General features: G+C 30.7%; 1 protein-coding gene across 1 annotated transcript; it reads left to right on the top strand.

Annotated features, from left to right (window-relative positions):
- Positions 1 to 1,437: 1,437 nt before the first annotated feature.
- Positions 1,438 to 19,645, top strand: LOC107439262 (uncharacterized). Its single transcript, XM_087162315.1, has 5 exons — positions 1,438 to 1,799; positions 7,266 to 7,408; positions 14,858 to 15,021; positions 16,107 to 16,205; positions 19,508 to 19,645. The coding sequence occupies exons 1-5, from the start codon at positions 1,750 to 1,752 to the stop codon at positions 19,643 to 19,645; spliced, it is 594 nt and encodes a 197-aa protein (XP_087018441.1). The 5' UTR covers positions 1,438 to 1,749.
- Positions 19,646 to 20,367: the final 722 nt, after the last annotated feature.

Below are 20,367 nucleotides of genomic sequence, written 5' to 3'. Positions count from 1 at the left end.
ATAAGCACATGTCTGGAACAATCTAAAAATCAGTAATCAGTTACCGTGTTAAATTTGTTGTTGTTGTTACTTATGCCCCTTGGAAAAACCAGCAAGCCTGCTTGAAGTCAAGTGAATTTTTACATCATAGAACGTGTTTCTTGTTTATTCAGTGGCGCCATCTATGATCAAGAACGCGACTTCAGTTGCGCACATGACGCAGCCCGTTTCATAGGGAATCATACTCCATATCATCAGTGTTAAAATTAAAAAAAGAGCAATAATGATTAAAAGGTGGCAGCCTCGAACAACAGAAGATTTAGCATGGTGAGATACCTGATTAATCTCATTAAGCATGATCAGCAGCTTGAAAACAACATCCAAAGCACTGGAAAATTAATTTTTTTAGATAGATTTCACTCAAAAAGTAATTTTAGACTAAATATTCAACTATTTTAATGGAGCTTTATGTTCGAGATCACGTTGATAAATCTAAGGGCTGCTTTTGTGTTTCGACAAAAGAAGTCAGCGCAATTAAATTCCTGTAAAAAATTTAAATAAATTAATTCAAACAAATATGTGAGGCAAAACTACGAGCGTACAAATTGAGAACGAGAACTAGAGAATTATTAGAATATTAATATTATTGTAAGTGTTAGTGTTAGAATTGCATTAGTCCTCTATTTTTTGAATTTTAGTTTTTAAAATGTAAATTATTTCTAGTTTTTAATATTATAAATAAATACAAGATGCTGACTTACCCCCTAACTTTATATTAAGAAAATACCAAACATATTCAAAATGCTTTTCTTTTTATTTAAATGAGTAATAACTATTTTTTAAAAAAATATTTACTAAGATAAAATATACAGCGAAGGGTCTGTTAGCGGACTCAAATTTCTTCTAAGCTCTGAGCAATAAAAATTGAAAATTCCATATTCGGGTAGATTTTTAAATACCAAGTACAGTTTTGCAATTTCTATTTTAAAATATTATCGGAACAATAAATTCCGAAAATAAGTATTTGCGTTATTGTTATCTATGGATGGTGTTCTCGATACTCGGGAGCGCTGCAAGCTGTATGCTACTTATGCTTCCGGGTTACTGTTTCCAATATATTTTAAAGTCATTTGGCTCACAACATGATCATTGTGTTTTAAGATTCTACCAAATGTAGTATTTGAATACTTATTACTAAAGTTAATCTTGATTCCTCGAACAGTATGCTAACACTAACGTATGATGCTGCACAGCTTTCAACACGAACAAGCAGTAATAAACATATGGAAAGAGGCCAAATCAAGACTGCCAAAAAAGCAAGTTATTCAAAATATAGCAATCATGTCACGCTTTTTAACAATATATCTTTGATGAATAACTAAAACAAATTTTCACTTCAAACTCACCAGAATTGCATAATAACATTAGTATCTTATGAAATACGACAGATTTGAACTCAGAAATGATCTAATTTATTTCTTTTATTGAAAACAAAATTATCCGTTTGAAAATATCGCCTCGCAGAATAACATTTAGTAAGCAGCTGCAAACTTTCTAACCGGAACTGGAGCAGGCATACAGCTCGAGATTGTTATTGTTTACATTTCTACTGAAAACACCATGCATATGTCTCATGAAATTTAAAATCTGATGCATCTTTTTTTGATTATATATTTTTTCAAATAGAATTGTTTATCTCCTGAAGTATTAGAAAAGTTGGAAACAAAAGAAGTCTGGAATGTAGCTGAAACTTTTTCTCACACTGAGACCATGTTTTACTCATGTTTCGAAATCATTGGAAACGAAAGAAAAGAATGCCAGTAAGTAGTATTCCTTCGTCAAAAATGAATTTTGTGGGTTACTCAATGTTGTGTGTCTACCACCACAAAATTACAATTGCAATCCACTAGTATATAAGACATGTTAACTCGATTCTATGAAGGGGTACCTTTCCATTGATGAATGTTGACATTGTCTATAACTTTTCTCTCCACACAAAATCTGTAAATTTCATCAGTCAAAAAAAAAATCATTTTCAACAGATTTTTTTTGTGTCACTAACTTGATATTTTACCTCCTTTTTCATTTTATTGAAATATAGCGTCTCTTACCAGCGTAAAGAAATCATCATCCCTAAAAAGAAAATTAAAAATACACTTTTAATTATTTTTTGGTGTATGTAGCTAAAACGTTATTTAATACTGAAGGTATGTTTTAGTCACTTTTCGAAATCGTTGGAAACGAAAAGAAAACATGCTGGTACGCAATATTAGGTCATCAAAGATGATATTTGTACGTTTTCCAACCTATAAATTCCATCAGTCAGCAAATTCAAAAATTAACTTTAACTGATTATTTGTCGTCTGGCTTAGCATTTCATTGTTTTTCTTCCTTTCCTTTTCATGAACTATTACATCTCTCACCTGCTTAAAATAATAACCTTCCCTTAAAAAATATTGAAGATATTTTTTGCTAAATGTAACTAAAACTCAATCCCATACTAAAAGTATGTTTTAGTCACGTTTTGCAATTGTTAGAATCGAAAGAAAAACATGCGAGTAAACAGTAATAGGTCGTCAAGGATGAAATTTGCAGGTTTTTCAATCAATAAATTTCCTTGATCAACAGATTCACAAGTGAAATTTTACAGATTATTTTTTGTCATTTGCTCAACATGCTATCATTTTTGTTAAAATATTACATCTTTCACAAGTTTCGTCATCCCTAAAAAACACTAAAAAGAGTTTCTTAATTATTATTATTAATTTTCTTATTATTAGATCGTTAAAAAAGAAATTTATAGGTAATAAGAACGAAGATACTCCTTTTTGGAATATGCATTCAATTAAAGAATCAAAGAAGAATGCGACAAAAAGAAATATTCTTCCAACTGTGATTAAAATGTTCGATCCTCTTAGATTCTTATGCTCTGTGACAGTCACTTCCAAGCTTATTGTGCAGCAAACTTGGAATCTCAAGGTTGGGAAGCAGAACTTCCAGATGAAATGCAAAATAAAACTGAATTAAAGATTTAGAGTTACTATCCAACGTTAAAATTCCCCGATGTTTTGATATATTCCAGCCCAACTCGCAAATAAGCCTTCATGTCTTATCACGAACTTAAATATGCCATCAAACTTTCATACAGTGCTATTGTATTTAGGAGGGTTGAAGTCGAAACTATAAGGATTCATTTTATTCAACCGAAAAGTAGAGTCTCTCCTTTACACAAGGAATGAGAACCATGGGCGGATCGTGAATTTGTGGGACTGAAACTATTTAGGGGCCCTAATAACCATTTTGTCAAAAAAAACTGTTTTCTATAGTGATGTAGATAAGTATATGGGTCATTCTCCCGAAAACTGTCATTTTTCAGTTCATAAAATACCAAAAAAGTAAAGTGAATAAAAAGCTCTGAAACGTTTTATATTAATAGAAATATGTAATGGCATTATAAAGAAAGTATATATCCTATAAATTATATTTAATATTTAAATTAATAAATTTTTAAATTAATTTATTTGTAATTAATTAATTTGTAATAATTAATAATTAATTAATTAAACTAATAAATAAGTTAATTACTTTAATAAATTAATTTATTAATTAATTTTTAAAAATTAATTAATAAATAAATTAATTAATTTCACTATTTAAAAAGTGAGGGAATGACACTAATAGTGAGGGAATGATATTTCATTTTAATACATGTTTTTATCTAAGTTACATCTACCTAAAGTTTGAAAATGATAACATACTAAGTATATCTAATATTTTTTATAATTTAGTTTGATATATTTAATAGTTTATAAAGGTTTGGGAAATAAAATTTACTGGCACGATTGAACAAAAAAAATGTAATAATATACTCATCTTGAATCATTCCCTCACTTCAGCATCATTCCCTCCCTTTATACACAAGTGAGGGAATGACAAATTTAATAAAATTTAAAAATAACAGTTAGGCCTAATTAATTTCTGAAGTCAATCACATACAATTATATTCATACAATTAAGCAACAATTATCCACTTTCTCGATGAAGTTGTATTTTATTTTACTCTAAAAAATGACATGAGGGAATGACAAATGTAAAAAATTTCACCAGATTTGATTCATTCAAATTTATTCCACAGCAAAACTACTCAAGTTGAAGATGGAAACATACTGCAATTTTGTTCTATGATGCCAGTTGTTAACTGCTGAAGTTTTTATTAAAATATTTTTATTTCAAGAAGATTGCAGGTGATAAGAACATTGTTGTGAGGGAATGACGCGAAGCACTAGGGACAAAGTTTAAAATAGTGCTGTGTTAATATTTTTATCAGAAATTAAATTTAAAATTGATTTTCTGAATTTTATATTTCAATATTCTGAAATATAAAGCATGAATTTGTATATTTTTTTTTCTTTAACCTCGGAAACAATTTTTTCTTTTTTGGGGACAAGTAAGGGAATGACATATTGGTAAATTTTAATTACCTAAAATAAATAAAAAATAAAAATTTATAATTTTATTTTTATTCTTTTGTTAGCCTGTATTCTGAAGAACACTTTCCCCGAAATTTTTTTTTCGTAAGTTGTAAAACAAGCATAAAATATACTGGGGACATGAAAATGACTGTTTTTGTGAGATTGACCCATATATGACATCCTGGAAAAAAAATGTGCTCCGCTTCGCAGCTACTGATTGGCAAAGTTAAAAAAATCTTTAAGATATTATAGCAATTTGGGAAAACATCAACAGGTTTCTTTTCATAAATTAGCATAAAAATTTCACTGCAAGAGCTGTGAGACTCTGGCTTAGACTGAACTAAATAAGAACTGAATGCACTCATTCACTAAATGCTCGTCTACGTCGCATCTGGATAATAATCAACAGTATTACGTACGGATCTATGTTTTCCATATTTTTGTCTTGCAAATCCATTAAAAATTTGAATTTCTTGCTGTACATCTCATAGACGCCAAGTATATCCTCCTTTCCACCCGTAAGCATCCTTTTATTTAAATCCATAATCAGCTTATCGAACGCATCGTTTAGCGTGTCTCCTTTAAATTTTTCTGCTCCGTATGCTGAGAATTTATCAGTAGACTCATCTAAAAATTTTGGAGTAATACGTGTCTTGTTTATGTCATTGTAGTCTATTCCCAAGTACTTAATTTTTTCAGCTTTCTCTTCGTACTCCTTTAGCTTTTGATCTGATTGGTGCCTTATGTTGTTCACGAAGTCTTTTAATGGCACAATTAGCTTGCTGCCTTCACAAATATATAAATTAGGGCTCTGTATGTTTTAATTAATTAAATTATATCTCCCCATAATTTTTTCCAAAAAATAATCAAAATTGCAGTATCGAGTTTCGCCATTTTATTGAATAAATTTCGTGCCTCTTTCCGGAAATCAACTTTCTATTCCTCGAAAATTTTCATAATGTCATCATAATTATTTTTCAAGTTTTGACAGCATCGTAGTTAAAAGATCATCTGATCTGGCTTAAACTTTTTAACGTAAATTTAAGTTTTGTTTCGCGATTTAACAGTTCCCACCTACAGGTCGAAGTGGAAAAGAAAGCGTATATTTTTTACACTACTCCAAAAAAGTTCAAGATTTTGGTTGCAACCTTAATAGATTCTTCACCAACTAGATTAAGGGAATGCGCAGCATATGGTACATAATCCGCGGATTTATTATTTTGTTTTAGTAGTCCTTGTACACCATTGCAGTGACCCACCATATTAGCAGTGTTGTCATGAGATTGTCCCCTACAATTGTCCAGTAGTAGTCCATTTGTTTCTGAAAAGTCTTGTAGAATATTAAATAAATGTAAGCCAGTATGACTACTAATTTTAATGAAGGAATGACATCTTTCATATATTTTCCCTAGAAATATCGTAATATGATAGCAAGTTGATCATTGTGAGATAGATCTGGAGTGGAATCCATCACAATTGAATAGTACTTTGTGTCGTCGTTATTTATTTTTGTTATAATTTGTTTAATTATCTGTCGGCCCATAATGTCAATTCTTTCCTCATATACTGTTTTTGATAAGTACGATATTATTGGTTTTGGTCGCGGCTCTCGTTGTTCAATGTGTTCACGAATGAATGGATCAAACTCTGTCAATAGCTCCAGAGCACCCATAAAATTACTATTTGTGGAGAACCAAATACTTCCTCGGAACCTCTAAATGCTAAGCCTTAAATACTTAAAAATTTGACCAGTGCAATAACCCGTTTTAGGACATAGTGATAATATTATGTTTCATTTCTTAATTGCTACTGAAGCTGTTTGTCTAAGACAGATCTATTTTCCTTTCGTGTCAACCACACTAGCATTGATTTCTTATGTTTATTAGAATTTTCATGATTTTCTAACAAGTTCCTGTGTGTTTCCAATCAGAAAACCCGGCTGTGTATTGAGAAGGGGTTTTAGAAAAAAAAAGTTTGCAAGTCAAACAAAGAACAGTACCAACCCTGGTTGAATAACATGACCAAGATCTTTCCAGTGATTGACCATTTTTCATTTTCTTAATGAAATACCTATTTGAAAATGCTCTGTTTTGTTCTTTGTATTTCTTTATTGAAACTGAATATATATTTTTCGGATCTTTATTTTGAAAGTCAGTCATTTCATGTGAGAGGATGTCATTAATAAAATCATTATTTAGCAATTCTGACCACAAACCCACGTCAACATATTTCTCAAACTTAATATGCTCTAAATTTCTTTCCGCCTCGTGATTACCGTCCTCTTGCTGAATATAGTTTTCATTCTCGTTTTTATGTTCTAATTTGAAAAAAATTTCGATTTTTGCACATTTCTTTCTTTTTTTGATTTATCTGTAACTTCCGTTTCTCAGCTCCTGTTTTATATTTATATTTGTGTGTGTATATATATATATATATATATATATATATATATATATATATATATATATATATATATATATATATATATATATATATATATCAAAAGAACTTGCCTCTTGATGTATGAGAAGAATTATACTGCAAAAAATTATTTGTATTAGAAAAATCTTTTTAACTGGCTATTAAATGGTAGCCGATTTATTTGTTTTTATTTAGCTTCTTCAAATTTAAAAACTCAATATTTTTAGAATTTAGAAACGGTTATAGTGATAATTTGATAGGTGATTTCTTATATTGTCGCGTGTGTTAGATAAATTTTTAATTTATCTAATGCACCAAATATCTAAGACACATTACCAAGTATATTATTGGAGAACCCTTAAATGATGACATATTTATTTTTTTCCTTTTTAGATTCTTAAAACCGGAAAAAAGAGCGTTTGAAACCCTTAATTCTAGGCAAGGTTTAACTGATGATCGTCCCACCAGCTGCTACACTTTTAATTCTGCAGTTGGAAATTCAAAAGCTCGAGTCAAACATATACTCAGGTCTGCAAGTAAGTACAAATCTCGGGAAAAAAACGTTTTTATCATTTCTTTTTTAACTTGATATTAAATATATTTAATAAAAAAACTGAAGTGAAAAGATATTCTTAATGGCAGAAAACTTCTTTTGCTCAAATATATGCAGCCGGTATAATAAAAGTAAACAGATTTCTTGCGCTAAAAAATACCCAAGTCAAAATTTTGATGGTTTTTCTCATACAGCTGAGATAGTAGGTAGAGAAAGCAAGTAACGCAGTGGACTGATCGTTAAGACACGGTTCCCAGCAGATCACCGAAGTCAAGCATCACTGGCTGCGGTCAGTGTGCGGGTGGGTGACCACTTGGATCAGTCTGCATAGGGACCGAGGGTGTGCGGTATTGGTGCTCGTTAAACTGTGCTACCGTAAAGTGCTCGACTTCGTGCGAAGGGTGGTCTTCATTCCTTCCGAAAAGACACGCCACAGATACCAAGCAAAGATCGGGAGTCACGTGATGGAAAGAGTGCTATAGTCGCAGTATCACAAATGTCGGCGCGCATAATTTTTAACCTGCTTTATTTCGATATTACCGATGCGTTTGAAAGAGAGAGAAAAAATATTTTCATTTATCACATTTCTTTAGGAATATTAAATTGGTTTTTAAAACATAGGGAGTTTTTTTTTTAACAAATAATTTTTAATGAAAATACTACCTTTATTAGAAAATTTAATTAGTTCTCGTCTTTACCCTTATCACTATTCTTTAAAATTTATTCATTATATAAAAATAAGAAACGATATTCTGCGCCACTTATATTTATTATTGTATTCCGAAAAAAAATTTTTAAATGTTTTTATTACAAAGACCTATTTTTTAAGAAAAAATGTAACAATATATATGTATAATAACCGTATAATCCAACATTTAGTTATTTTTTAAAAAAAAAATAATAATGACTTTGATATAAAGATCACAATTTTTTAACACCTACCAGGGCTTAAAATGTCAATTTGAAAATGTTGCCTTTCTTTTTTAATGATACATAAGTTCGTTTAAAAAATAAATTTAATCCTTACGTTTTAAAAGTTTTATCACTGTAAGATAAAATAAATTGTAAAAAGTAACAGATTGTCTGAAAAAAGTTTGATGCTTAAAAATAAAATAAGAAAAATTTTTTTAATGCGTATAAGATACGTTAATGTTGCAACACTTTTATCATTTTTATTTATGCTCACCAAGAGACTGCTCCAGAGGTAATATTAAATTTCGGGAAAAATAGCTTCGAGAAAAAAAATCCCCCGTTTTTAGTATATTAGGATAGTTAGAAGACATATTTTTGATAAATTTTATTTACTACGCTTAGAAATTTATTTATATATTGAATACATTAAATTATTTATACAATTAAGATTATTAACGTTATTAATTTAGCATTTTAACTTCTTCTTTTCTTGACACTTAAAATTTATATTTTCAAAAATAAACTACTGTTACATTTTAACGTAATACTCAACAATTTGTCTAAATATGAAATGAAATATTTATTCTAATATAAAGATTTTCAAGGCCGAATAGAGAAAAGTATAAGATTAAAAGCATTGAACTAATAAAAGAAAATAATAAAAGAGTATAATTAGAAATTTCACATCGTATTTAATGTACAATCTAATTCCATAAATTACAAGGAAAATTGAATTGTACATACAAAGTGACTAGTAGAAAAGCTTTCGAAATTTAAACAAAAAATAATTAAATAAAAGAGCAAACAATAAGAATTTTTACTTTGTACTAAATGTAGATTCAAACTAATAATTATAATTAAAAAACCCTACTTTTATTGTGGTAGAAATCGCAATTTATACAACTATTTATGAGTTATAAGTAAAAATATATTTAATGATTTTTATACAGAAAACCAGTAACTTAAATAGTAATTAAAAAATCTCATTTTATAGACATTAAAGAAAATTACAATGCCCCTCCTTAAAAAATGTAATTTTTTTAAAAATAGTTAACCCATTTAGAAATATATCTTTTAGTCAGCCCGCAAATGAAATCTATACAATCTATACAAAGGTTAAACAGTTGAAATTTTACAAGAAAGGTTCAGGATGTTAAATCCTTGCACCACAACCAGCTGTTAGCATTGGCCGTCTGAACAGTTTATTCCATACCAATCCATTTTATTCCATACATTCATTCCAGTTTATTCCATACATTCTGATACACTGCACTAATTTACTCCTATACAACTTAGCCATTTCTATGTTATGTTTTCTTAATTTGTTGTGCTAATTCAAACTAATTCTACACTTTAATATACTAGTAAAAATATTTCCAATATAGCAACTATTTTTAAATAAAAAGAAGAGAAACAAATACTTAATGATTATGATAAATATTCCTTAATTTATTTTCTAAATAGTACATAATTTTGTATTCATTTTATGTATAGTAATAGAATTATGCAATTTTATTAAAAAATAACACTAAGACTACTATACACTTTTTTAAAATTAAATACTACAAATATTTCATAGATTTTATTCCTTCATCAAACAGATAAGAATGTACAAATAATTTGTTTTTTAAGCATTCCTATGTAATTTAAAAACAACTTCTTATGTACCATATTTTTTTTATTTAAATGTATATATTAATGGGAAACAATTCAGAACAAGGCAAATATTGAATTCTGCTAATCAAGAGGTAAAGACATACATAATATTTAGAATATATAAAAATGTTATCGACATTTACTGAGAACTAAAACAAAATCGAAAGTTTCCTTAACTGTTCCTTGGCGCTAAAGTATCTTGCCAAGGAAACCAACAAAGCTTGCAGCTTTTTCAGCTAAAAATAAAGTATATATTGAAAGATACTTAAACATTATAAGTTTAAGAAACAATAAAAACTAGTGTTAAATATAAAAAAAGGTGAACAAAAACGAACGTAATTGATTATTAAAGAAAGTAAAACATGGTTATCAGAGCATGACTGAGTATCGGAAAAATTTTTAACTCAATTTTAAAATAGAAAAAGTGAAAAAAAAATGTCGCCCTTTCTTGTAAAAAGTTATCGGACAGCTCCTAGAAAACTTCTCCTTGCAGCAAAATACTCAAGACTTTTGTACCATGCTTATTTCTGAAATGCTTATTTCTGAATTAAAAAGTCAGACAGTTAATTTCCTCAGACTATCGCAATGCTAAACGAATGAACGGGAATAAAAGCGGTCTCAAGTGTACTCTGCAGTCATGTGACTTCATCTTGTCCACTGGTCAGGGGTTATTCTACTCTCACTACCTCAGTATTTCAACTCTATAGTTTTCCATTGATTTATCAACATAATCTTGATGGAAACCATCCATAATTCTATCATGAGTCATGATGGAATGTAGGAAAAATGTAATGGGTCATGATTCATGACCCTTTACATTTTTGATGGCAACGAACATAAGTAACCAATGTAGGAAATCGGACTGATTTATGACGGTTCAACATAAGAATAGCAACTTGTTTCGATGGTTTGCTCTTGTTAAACCATCAGAAATTTCCATCATAGTTTCTTAGAAATCAAATGATGGAACGAACATGAACAACCATCATCCTATTGTAGGAATTTGGACTGATTTATGATGAGTCAGTATGAAAAATTGTTTTGATGGTATATTCCTAAGAACTAACAAGAAATCCCATTAAACTATCGTAGAAATGCATAGCTGGAACCATCATAGTTTGTTGGTCCATGAAAATCAAACTTCTCTTGATGATTAACGTTCATAGTAGCATTTTCCATCACGGAATGATGGATGTTTGCTGGCATATCAAAAGTCATGAAAGCATAATGGAAAATGTTGGATGATGGTGACCATCAAACGATGTAGGATCATCATGAATCGCATTGAAAGTAACATGAACCATCAAAATGATTTGATGGAACCGTCATGAAATTTGACTTGGGTAAGCTCCCATTCTCGCCAGACTTGAAGGAGGAAAACAGATTAAATCCCTCATAATTTGTCAGTCAACTTATCAATTGCAATCTTTCAATCAGTATCTATTTCTTCTTGTTCAGTGCGCAAAATATAAAACGGAATACCCTGAACAACTTTTGATCTAAAGATCGGATCTTCACTCTCTAGGAATCAGTCTTAGTAGTTCAGGGGGTGACTTTATATATGATAATTAATTAGTTATGAAATCATTGGCAAAAACTTAATTTTCACTGAATAAATATACCTTTTTTAGACGAATTCTGAGTTCTGCCTCTTAAAAGCCTTAATCTGGGAAATATGCAGCCAATAGTTAAGGTACGAGAGCTGTCTGAAGTTTGGACCCCATTCTGCTAATTTCATTTTCCTCGTTTTTTATCCAAATCGTTTTTCTCAAGAACTTCTCAAGCGAATTGTATAATTTTTGCTCACAATTATGAAATTCGTTTATCCAAAGATAATTCCATGCAAATTATAACTTTCAGTAATATTTTTTTCATTGTTTTGTTTAATATAGGCCACAAAACATTTGAATGGTAAAGTGTATAAATTTTTACATCATTTTAAAAAATGCAACTTTAAATGGCAAAACACAAAATTTGAGTTAAAGCGATTGAATAGTTTCAGAAAACTAGAATTTAAAAAGGAATACTTCTTCCAAATTCAATTTCTCAGGAGCTATTCGAACGATTTACCTCAAATTTTGAATTTTTTTTACGTTAAATTATATTTTTTTTAATGTTGTAAAACTACTACTTACTACTTTGAAATAAAATAATAAAAATATAATAAATATTCACTGAAAGTTATATTTTCAATGGAATTTCCTCGGATAAACGAGTTTTACACTTGTGTGCAAAATGGTTTCGATTCACATAAAAAGTGCTCCAGATATTGAGAAATACGCAAAAAATAAAATTAACATTAAGGGGTCCAAACTTTGGCTACTCTCCTGGCCGAACTATGGGGACCATATTGCCAACTATGATTGTTGAATTCGTTAAAAAAAAAGATTTGTTTATTCAGAGAAAGTACGTTTTTGTGTCTGATTTTGTAACTTGAAATATCGTCTGCTCTAATTAATTAGCATATTTGAAGTTACTCCCTCAAACCATTAAAATTGAGTCCAAGAACGTGAAGGTTTGATAATTAGGTCAAAAGTTACTGTGGTCAATTTTTCATTCTGCGTTTTTCATTTAACGTCTGGTGAGTTTAGAGAATGGGTGCCTATTTTAGATAGCTCAAAACTTGTGGACTTTTATTGTAATCTGAATATTTTTTGGTGCAAATTAAGGTTCTATCCCTGATTATAATTTGATATATTGACTAGCTATATTTGTATGACTTTCAATTAATCAAATTTAAGTGTCACTGTTTATGCAATAGCTTTTGCATAGATGGAAAACGATTGAAAATATTAAATATGCGACGTGAAAATGTCTGAGATCTGTACAAAAATAGCATAAATGAAAAAATTGACTGCACTTCACTAAGATTTCTAATTGCCATGAGTTATTAAGGTCACTCTGCATATTTAATGAATACTTTCTTGCAAAAAAATAAAATTAATTATTCCAAAGAAAGACAAAATAAGTGACAAATACGAAAAGAAAAAGATACTACGGTCAGCGGCGTTCTTGTTTGCCCGTTGAGAAATACAGTGGGCCAGCATTCAAGTTTCGGGGCCAAAATTAGCATTTCGATAAAATTTGTTTCAAAATTTGGTGGTTATTTAGGGTTTTCATGCGCAGGTAAATTGAATTTATATTTGAAATTTTGAATTACACTAAAAATACCAACAAATAAAACAATATGGTGGCTGAAATATGGCCAGCAAAAAAAATATACATATATAGTACGTTTAAATAATTAAATATAGCAATGAAAATATAATAATTTTCGTAATTTTAGATTAAAAATGAAGAGTTAATTATATTTCCGAAGTAATATTGCAAAATAACGCGACTTAATTACAAAATGAAGCGAAAACATGGAGAAAAAAAAAACATAATTTTTCTTTTAAACGCATTTTTTCATTTTGTGATTTAGAAATACCCTAAAGAATTTCGGTGGATGGAACCACAAGGGCGGTATTCTCTGTAGCAGAAGTTCCCAAATGGTGTTCCGCGGAACTCTGGGATGTCGTGGAAGGGAAAGGTGTTCCAAGAATTTAAATTTTTTCAACTCCCAATAATAATTTTTTAAACCTGTTTTTTCGCTATAGTTAGTCCACCTTTGCAAATGGGCAAAATGGGGCAGGTTTATTCGAAGTAAGAAACATCAAAAAAGACAACAAAAGAAAAGTTTAGCTAATTACTTCGTGTAACTTTTTGGAACTAATTTTCGAAAGTCATTCAAACGCTGTAAAATGTCAAATGATAAGACATAAACTATAAGTTTGTCAAGAGTATTAACTAATCCAACAAATTGAAAAATTGTACTATAATTTCAGACTAATTACTTTGATAAAAATGTAACAGTAAGGTGAAATTCCTACATATATTTCTGAAATTTAAATTTAAAAGTTACATTTAAAAAAAAATTTAACATATTTTTCACTAAATTGTACTCTTATCGGTTCAAAAAGTAAATTATAATGTCTGGAATGATTATGAATATTATGAACTTAATTTGGGCGATATTAAAGTTGCCTAAACATATATTAGTTGAAATTAAATTTTTGACTTTTGGCCAAAGATCATGGTGTTCTGGCCCACTGTGTATTGATGAGAAGTGCCAATTATGGATTTGTCGAATCAGATTACTCGTAAACCAAATTCATAATTAATATATCAGTGGCGCACGAAGCAATTCAGGAAACAATGAATTTATGTTACCAAAATTCATGAACAGATGACCCTGCTAAATGAAAAAACTATAAAAACTATAAAATTATAATATGTTTTCCGTTGCACGCCAGATAACTATAACAGAGATAAGGTGTCTGTTAATTTTGATCTCGGAATGCAGAATATCGTTGGAAATTCTGGTGATAATTAATTCTCATGAAAGAGCTTTTAATAAACTTTGAAACTTATTTCGAAACTTGTGGAGAAAAATTTTTAATTTACTAAATAGAATGTATCAGTTTTACCTGTTTCCGTTTTTATAGTTTATTTTATATATCGTTGATTACACTAGGGAAAAAAAAATTTTTTTTTGCATTTATACAAAGACATGATCTCGCCTAAGTCGGGTGTGATGCATCACATTTTTCAACTGTGTTCAAGAGTAATAGTAAACAGTGCGCATGCGTCGTCATTGCAGGTGTTGCTATGGCGACCGCTGCTGTTTGATAATTTATTTTAGAATTTTTTTTCACTTTTACTTTTGTTATGCTTTAAGTTGGTGAGTTTATTTTTATAGTTATTTTTGTTATTGTTATTTTCGGAAAACCTATTTGTGTTATTTTTGGTCTCAGTGTTGTTTTTGGAAAACCGGTTGCATGGTCTTGATATCATTCATATATTACTTATTCTTTTCATTTAGAGATAGAAATGCTACTTTTAACCGAAGTTGCAGACTATGGGAATACGATTTTGAAGCCAGGACTTATAATCGCAGTTCATGACAGAAGGAAGATAGTAAATCCATTCCATTCCGGAGATATTTTGTACGGTGGGAATAAGTATGAATACAACATTAAGAAAGAGGTAAGTAAAAGAGGTAGATAGTAATTTGCCTCAAAATAACAAGTTTAATATCATTTGAAGCATTCCCATTTGAGGTGGTTATTAAAAATGGTCCCATTTTTGATGGTTAATGCCATAAGGACTCATTAGAACGCATTTTTATCTTTTAAAAAAATGTTACTAAATTATCAATCAAGGAAAATGTATTATTTTCTTCATTCAATAAAGCAATTTTTATAAACACAAATTGCTATAAGACGGGTGCATTTTGCAATTATTATAACAATATTCGTTTGGGGTAAAATTGGGAAAACATCAATGTTTAAAATACCGGACTATTGAAGTTTGGCTGAAGAAAGCATCAGTGTAGGAAATACCAAACAGCGAATGCGAACTGGGCATTTTAACCTAATGACAACACCAGAGTAAATAGTAGGGCTGGGATAGCCTAGTTGATAAGGCACTGAGCCCATGTTCAAGGGGTAGCGGGTTCGATCCCCGCCGGCCGAATACTCCCTGTGTAGTAAATGATGATCGATGCACGTTTAATCTGTCGAGTCACAAAGTCCTCTATATTCACATAAAAACATTACAGACAACATTGTTAAAACATTATGGATGAACTGACTCCCATCCAACATGCAAGCTATTTTAGCGGCCAGTAGTGAGACACTTAAAAAGCTGACCGACATCGCTGATCCACGAGCTGGTCATGCCAGCTCAAATAGATACAGTTCTCACGCTCAGCACTCAAAAGTACGATTAGCATTTACAAAGTAAGGTGATGTTAATACAGCTCTCCCGGCTTCTCACAAAGAAGCAGTGAATCAACTAGTGGTATCCATTCATCGAATTCTATCACGGCTAAAATTCAGGTGGGGAAGTACTGTAGTGTGTCTACCAGAACAAAAATAAAATTCCAAAGTTCACTAGTATATAAGACATGTTTAATTGATTCAATGTTGGGGTACCTTTCCATAGATGTAAGTTGACATTGTCGATATCCCCACTTAGCCGTTAGAAACAGAGCTAGTGTTAGACCGAGTATTATTTTCAATAAAATATATATCATGCATATATATTTATCTGATTATTTTTTCCCGAAGATTCAAACCAGCCTGTTACCATCTCCCTATGACACAAAATGCACGGACTATTTGTCTTCATGGATGCAGAGAAATGGGACCGGTCCTCTTGATTTTCAGGTACATTATTTTTAAACCCTAATTTTTAAATGAAATATTCATAATACTCTTTTTTTTAATTTTGAAAATGGAAACAAGTTTCTGAAATTTGGTTAACCATATAACATTTTTTCTATCCAAGTTTGGAGATAAATGTACACAGTAAAAAGTTTTAGTGTGCGACAACAACAAAAATGGTGGTAACTACTTTACTCCAAAGTGGCATAATGGAACGCTATACATAACTGATAGATTTAGGTGTCTCACTTCACTAAGAGGGCCGGGATGGCCTTGCTGGTAGGATGCTGGACTCACGTTCATGAGAACGGGAGTTTGAATCTAGCCGGCCGAAGACTCCCCGTGTATAGTGACTGGTGCACGTTAAATCTGTCGGATCATAAAGTCTTGCATGATCCCTTAATAAATCAATACCTCTGGGGGTACGTTCTCTAGTTCAGATCAAATTTGAGATGTGTGGATGAATGAATGGATGCATGAATGGGTCCGCCCCATAAACGGGAGCGACATTTGAGAGGGGTAGAAGTTGTATTCTAGGCCATAGATGGCGCCACAGGAAAACAAGAACATTCGCACCAATTTGCCTTAATGGCATACGACAACTACAGCTACACCAAAAATAATTGGTATAAAGTATCCTCCATCACTTTTGTTATTCAGTATCACTAAAATTTATAATTACAGTTAGATACGATCCACATAAGTGTCAGTCAAGTTAATTTCACGATACAACATAATTTTAGAATAATTCATTTTGAATATATGCATAAAATATTTCTTAATGAAATTAGTTTGTTTAACAAATATATACATACATCTGAAACCATTTATTGCAGTTTAGACGAAACTATACTCTTTAAAGCGTGGGTAAATACTCCAATAGCTATCTCTTTGTTAACTTCAGCAGAGATTGTATATCATTATGAAATCAAACTAGGTTTAACAAATCCGAAGGGGATAGAAATAAACTATTGCAGAATTATTGCACGATTTATGCAAATCTCCTTATGTAAATATAATTATCTCTATTTTAAAACTAAAAACATACAAGCCATTTATCACAGTTTACTAGTTTTTCTATGGAATGTCCAGCATCATGCGAGACGGAAACAAACCACTATCTCCTGTACGAAATGTTAGCAATCTTTTTGAAGTCATACTTCTTATGCGACTTCCAACAAGGTTGCGTTAAACGTTTAACGCTGCATTTTTATTAGCCGGGAAATCACGTGGTAGGATCCAGTTTTCCCTCATTCATTTCCATATTGTTTTGGTTCTCACTAGCATAAAAATAATAAAAGTCATAAAAGTATTTTTTTTCTATAAATATGTTTTTTAGTTTGTTTTGATACACATATAATTTAATAGGGTAGTATTTTTTATTTTCAAATTTAGTGGATAACAATTGCAAAAAATGAGTGAAAACAATCCCACGGACAATGCGACGGATTTAAGGTTATGTCACGGTACGTCTCTTGTGAATATCAATTGATTGTTTCTCTTCTGAAATTACATTATGACGCATTCACATACATTATTAATACAAATACATTTTCCAGGGCGAGACGATGAGGCAACCACAAGCACTTCCACTGGTTCAAGAGGTTCACGAGGGAAAAATACACAATATTACCGTTATTACTGAGCACGGAAGCGAGTGGAGCAGGAAAAAGAGTCGTTGAATAGACTTAGTGATCCTTCTACGACTGCTGATTCCTCTACAATTAACGTCGCAGGTTGCGAAGTTTAACTTCTTCCGCGCGGAGGGACTCCACGCACTATTTTTTTTATTTCTGACGGTTTCCAAACTCGGTTACCATGATTTACTTAATAATCTGTTCGATCTAATCTTATGGGTACAATTGAAAATGTACAATTTCCTTGTGGTACCAGGGCATACTGTTTGTGGAAGATATCGTCTTACCACAGACCACTGTAACTATAGAAGTCACGAGGTCGCTCTACGACTCCACTTGGATACAACAGTAATACACTATCTTGCCAAAAGTATCCGGACGCCCGTTTGTTACAGTGGTGGAAGCTTAATGTTTTAGAGGTGTTTCTTAAGGTTTGGGCTAAGTCCGTTGGAAACATGAACTCTGAGATGTATGTGGACATTCTGGACAATGCTGCACTTCAAACTCAGTGACAATACTTCGGGGAAGGTTCATATCTCTTCAAGCAGAATAACTGCTCCATTCCACACATCGAGGTTTACACAGATGTGGTTTGACGAAATAAGTGTTCAAAAACTGGACTGGCCCTCTCAGATCTTCTGGAACTGGAATGCAGATTGCGCAGCCACCCAAATCAACCATCCTCACTGCGTGCACTCACTTCAGTTTCGATCGAAGCCTGGAAGTCAATTCCAATGGCCACCAATCAAAAACTGAAGGAAAGTCTTCCCTGACGTGAGCAGGCTGTCATCGATTCAAAAATTATTGTCTCATTGCAACTTTGAACTATCTTTCCCAACGACTGCTCTGACTGGATTACTAAATGAGATGAGACTTTATTTTCATTTTACTAGAGCCCATTTTTGCCATCTGAACTTTCGTAATCTTTTAACTATAATATAATAAATAACATTGAAAAATGATAACTAGCCTTTAAAAAAATTTAACTTAAAACCGATATAGTTACAGTCTTTGGCCAAATTATTAGATGCGCTGTAAGATTCTATGTAAAATCTTAATTATCAGGCAATACTTTACAACTTTAGTGTTATTACGCGGATAAAAGAGGTTTACACTTGTTTATATTCGTGTATTAATTGGTTAACATTGTAATGCGATACGTTGAAAATAAATGCAAATTGGAAGTATATAAAAATTCTTCTTTATAAAAATCCACTACATGTATGTTAAAATATAAAAGTATTGCCTATAAACTCGTGCAAAACATGCAATTAGTAAAACACTACAGTGCGTCTAATAATTTGATCTAATTATTATAATTATTCTAATGTAATACCTGGTATAATAAATGTTCTATATTTATATAATATGTCGTCTAATTTATCCAATTGTCGAATTTATATTATATATCCTCTAATTTCACAAATTGATACACGAACGTAAACAAGTACAAACCGGTTTCAATCGTGTAAAAGCAATAAATCTGTATAGTATCACATGATAGTTAAGATTTTACATAGATTCTTATAGTATGTCTAATAATTTGGTCATGGACTGTAGTTAGCTTTGCCGTAAGTTAAAAGAAACTAGAAATTGTTATAAATACTTTCAAATAACAATAATGCCATAAACAAATGATAATGCAAGTCTGTTTTGTTTATGTTACAGGAGTGCATGTTCAAGTGTGTTTTGGATGCATTAAAATTGGCCAATTATTGCATTCCTATTGACTTTCCCTTACCTCACAAGGAGAGAATTTGCAGATGTATAAGTATTTTATTAATTTTTGCTTTCATGCTTGTTTAAATGTGGTACATGTACTTTTTTTCAAATATTTATTAGTTAGGAATAAGTAAGTGATATGTTATAACATAACAGATTTCTAAATAGAGCTGTTATGGAATATACTTTACAATCTTAGAATTTTTATTCTAAAATAACTGGCAGCTATCTGTCCATCTAATTAACCGTCAAGTTTAGATTAAAAAACATTTTTTACCTTTACATGCTTGAAACCGTTTACAACTAGTATCGTTAAAAAACCATGAGAACAAAACTAATGCTAACAATTTATTAATAGCATGGTTTCAAAACCGTAGAAAAGAAATGTAGGACACGGGTTAATTAATCTATTAAAATAATCCATTAAGACAATATTCTACTTCTTATTGTATTATCCTTACAAAGTGGTTAGAAGTTGTTCTCGCGTATAACGTGACTTTTCATACTCTTCTATTAAAATATTTCAAAAACGCAATATTCCATTTATTATTGTATTATCCTTACAAAGTAGTTAGAAGTTTTCCGCATGTATAACATGACTTATCACACTATTAGACGTTAGGTATTACACATTATTAGGTGTTACTGTAGAAATAATAATTAGAATACTGCACTAGTTTCAAGATTATGGAAAATTGAATACTTCATATACTTTTACAATTGCATTATGATTTATTTTCACAGATCAGTAGTTCTCCTACTTTACTATTAGAAAACCAAAGCATAATCGATACTAAAACTGACAA

The sequence above is a fragment of the Parasteatoda tepidariorum genome, chromosome 4 (assembly GCF_982258835.1).
Source record: "Parasteatoda tepidariorum strain Cologne lab strain chromosome 4, Ptep-v5.0, whole genome shotgun sequence".
NCBI lineage: Eukaryota > Metazoa > Arthropoda > Arachnida > Araneae > Theridiidae > Parasteatoda > Parasteatoda tepidariorum.
Note: the sequence above shows the minus strand (reverse complement) of the source record. Positions and strands in the feature narration are given on the sequence as shown.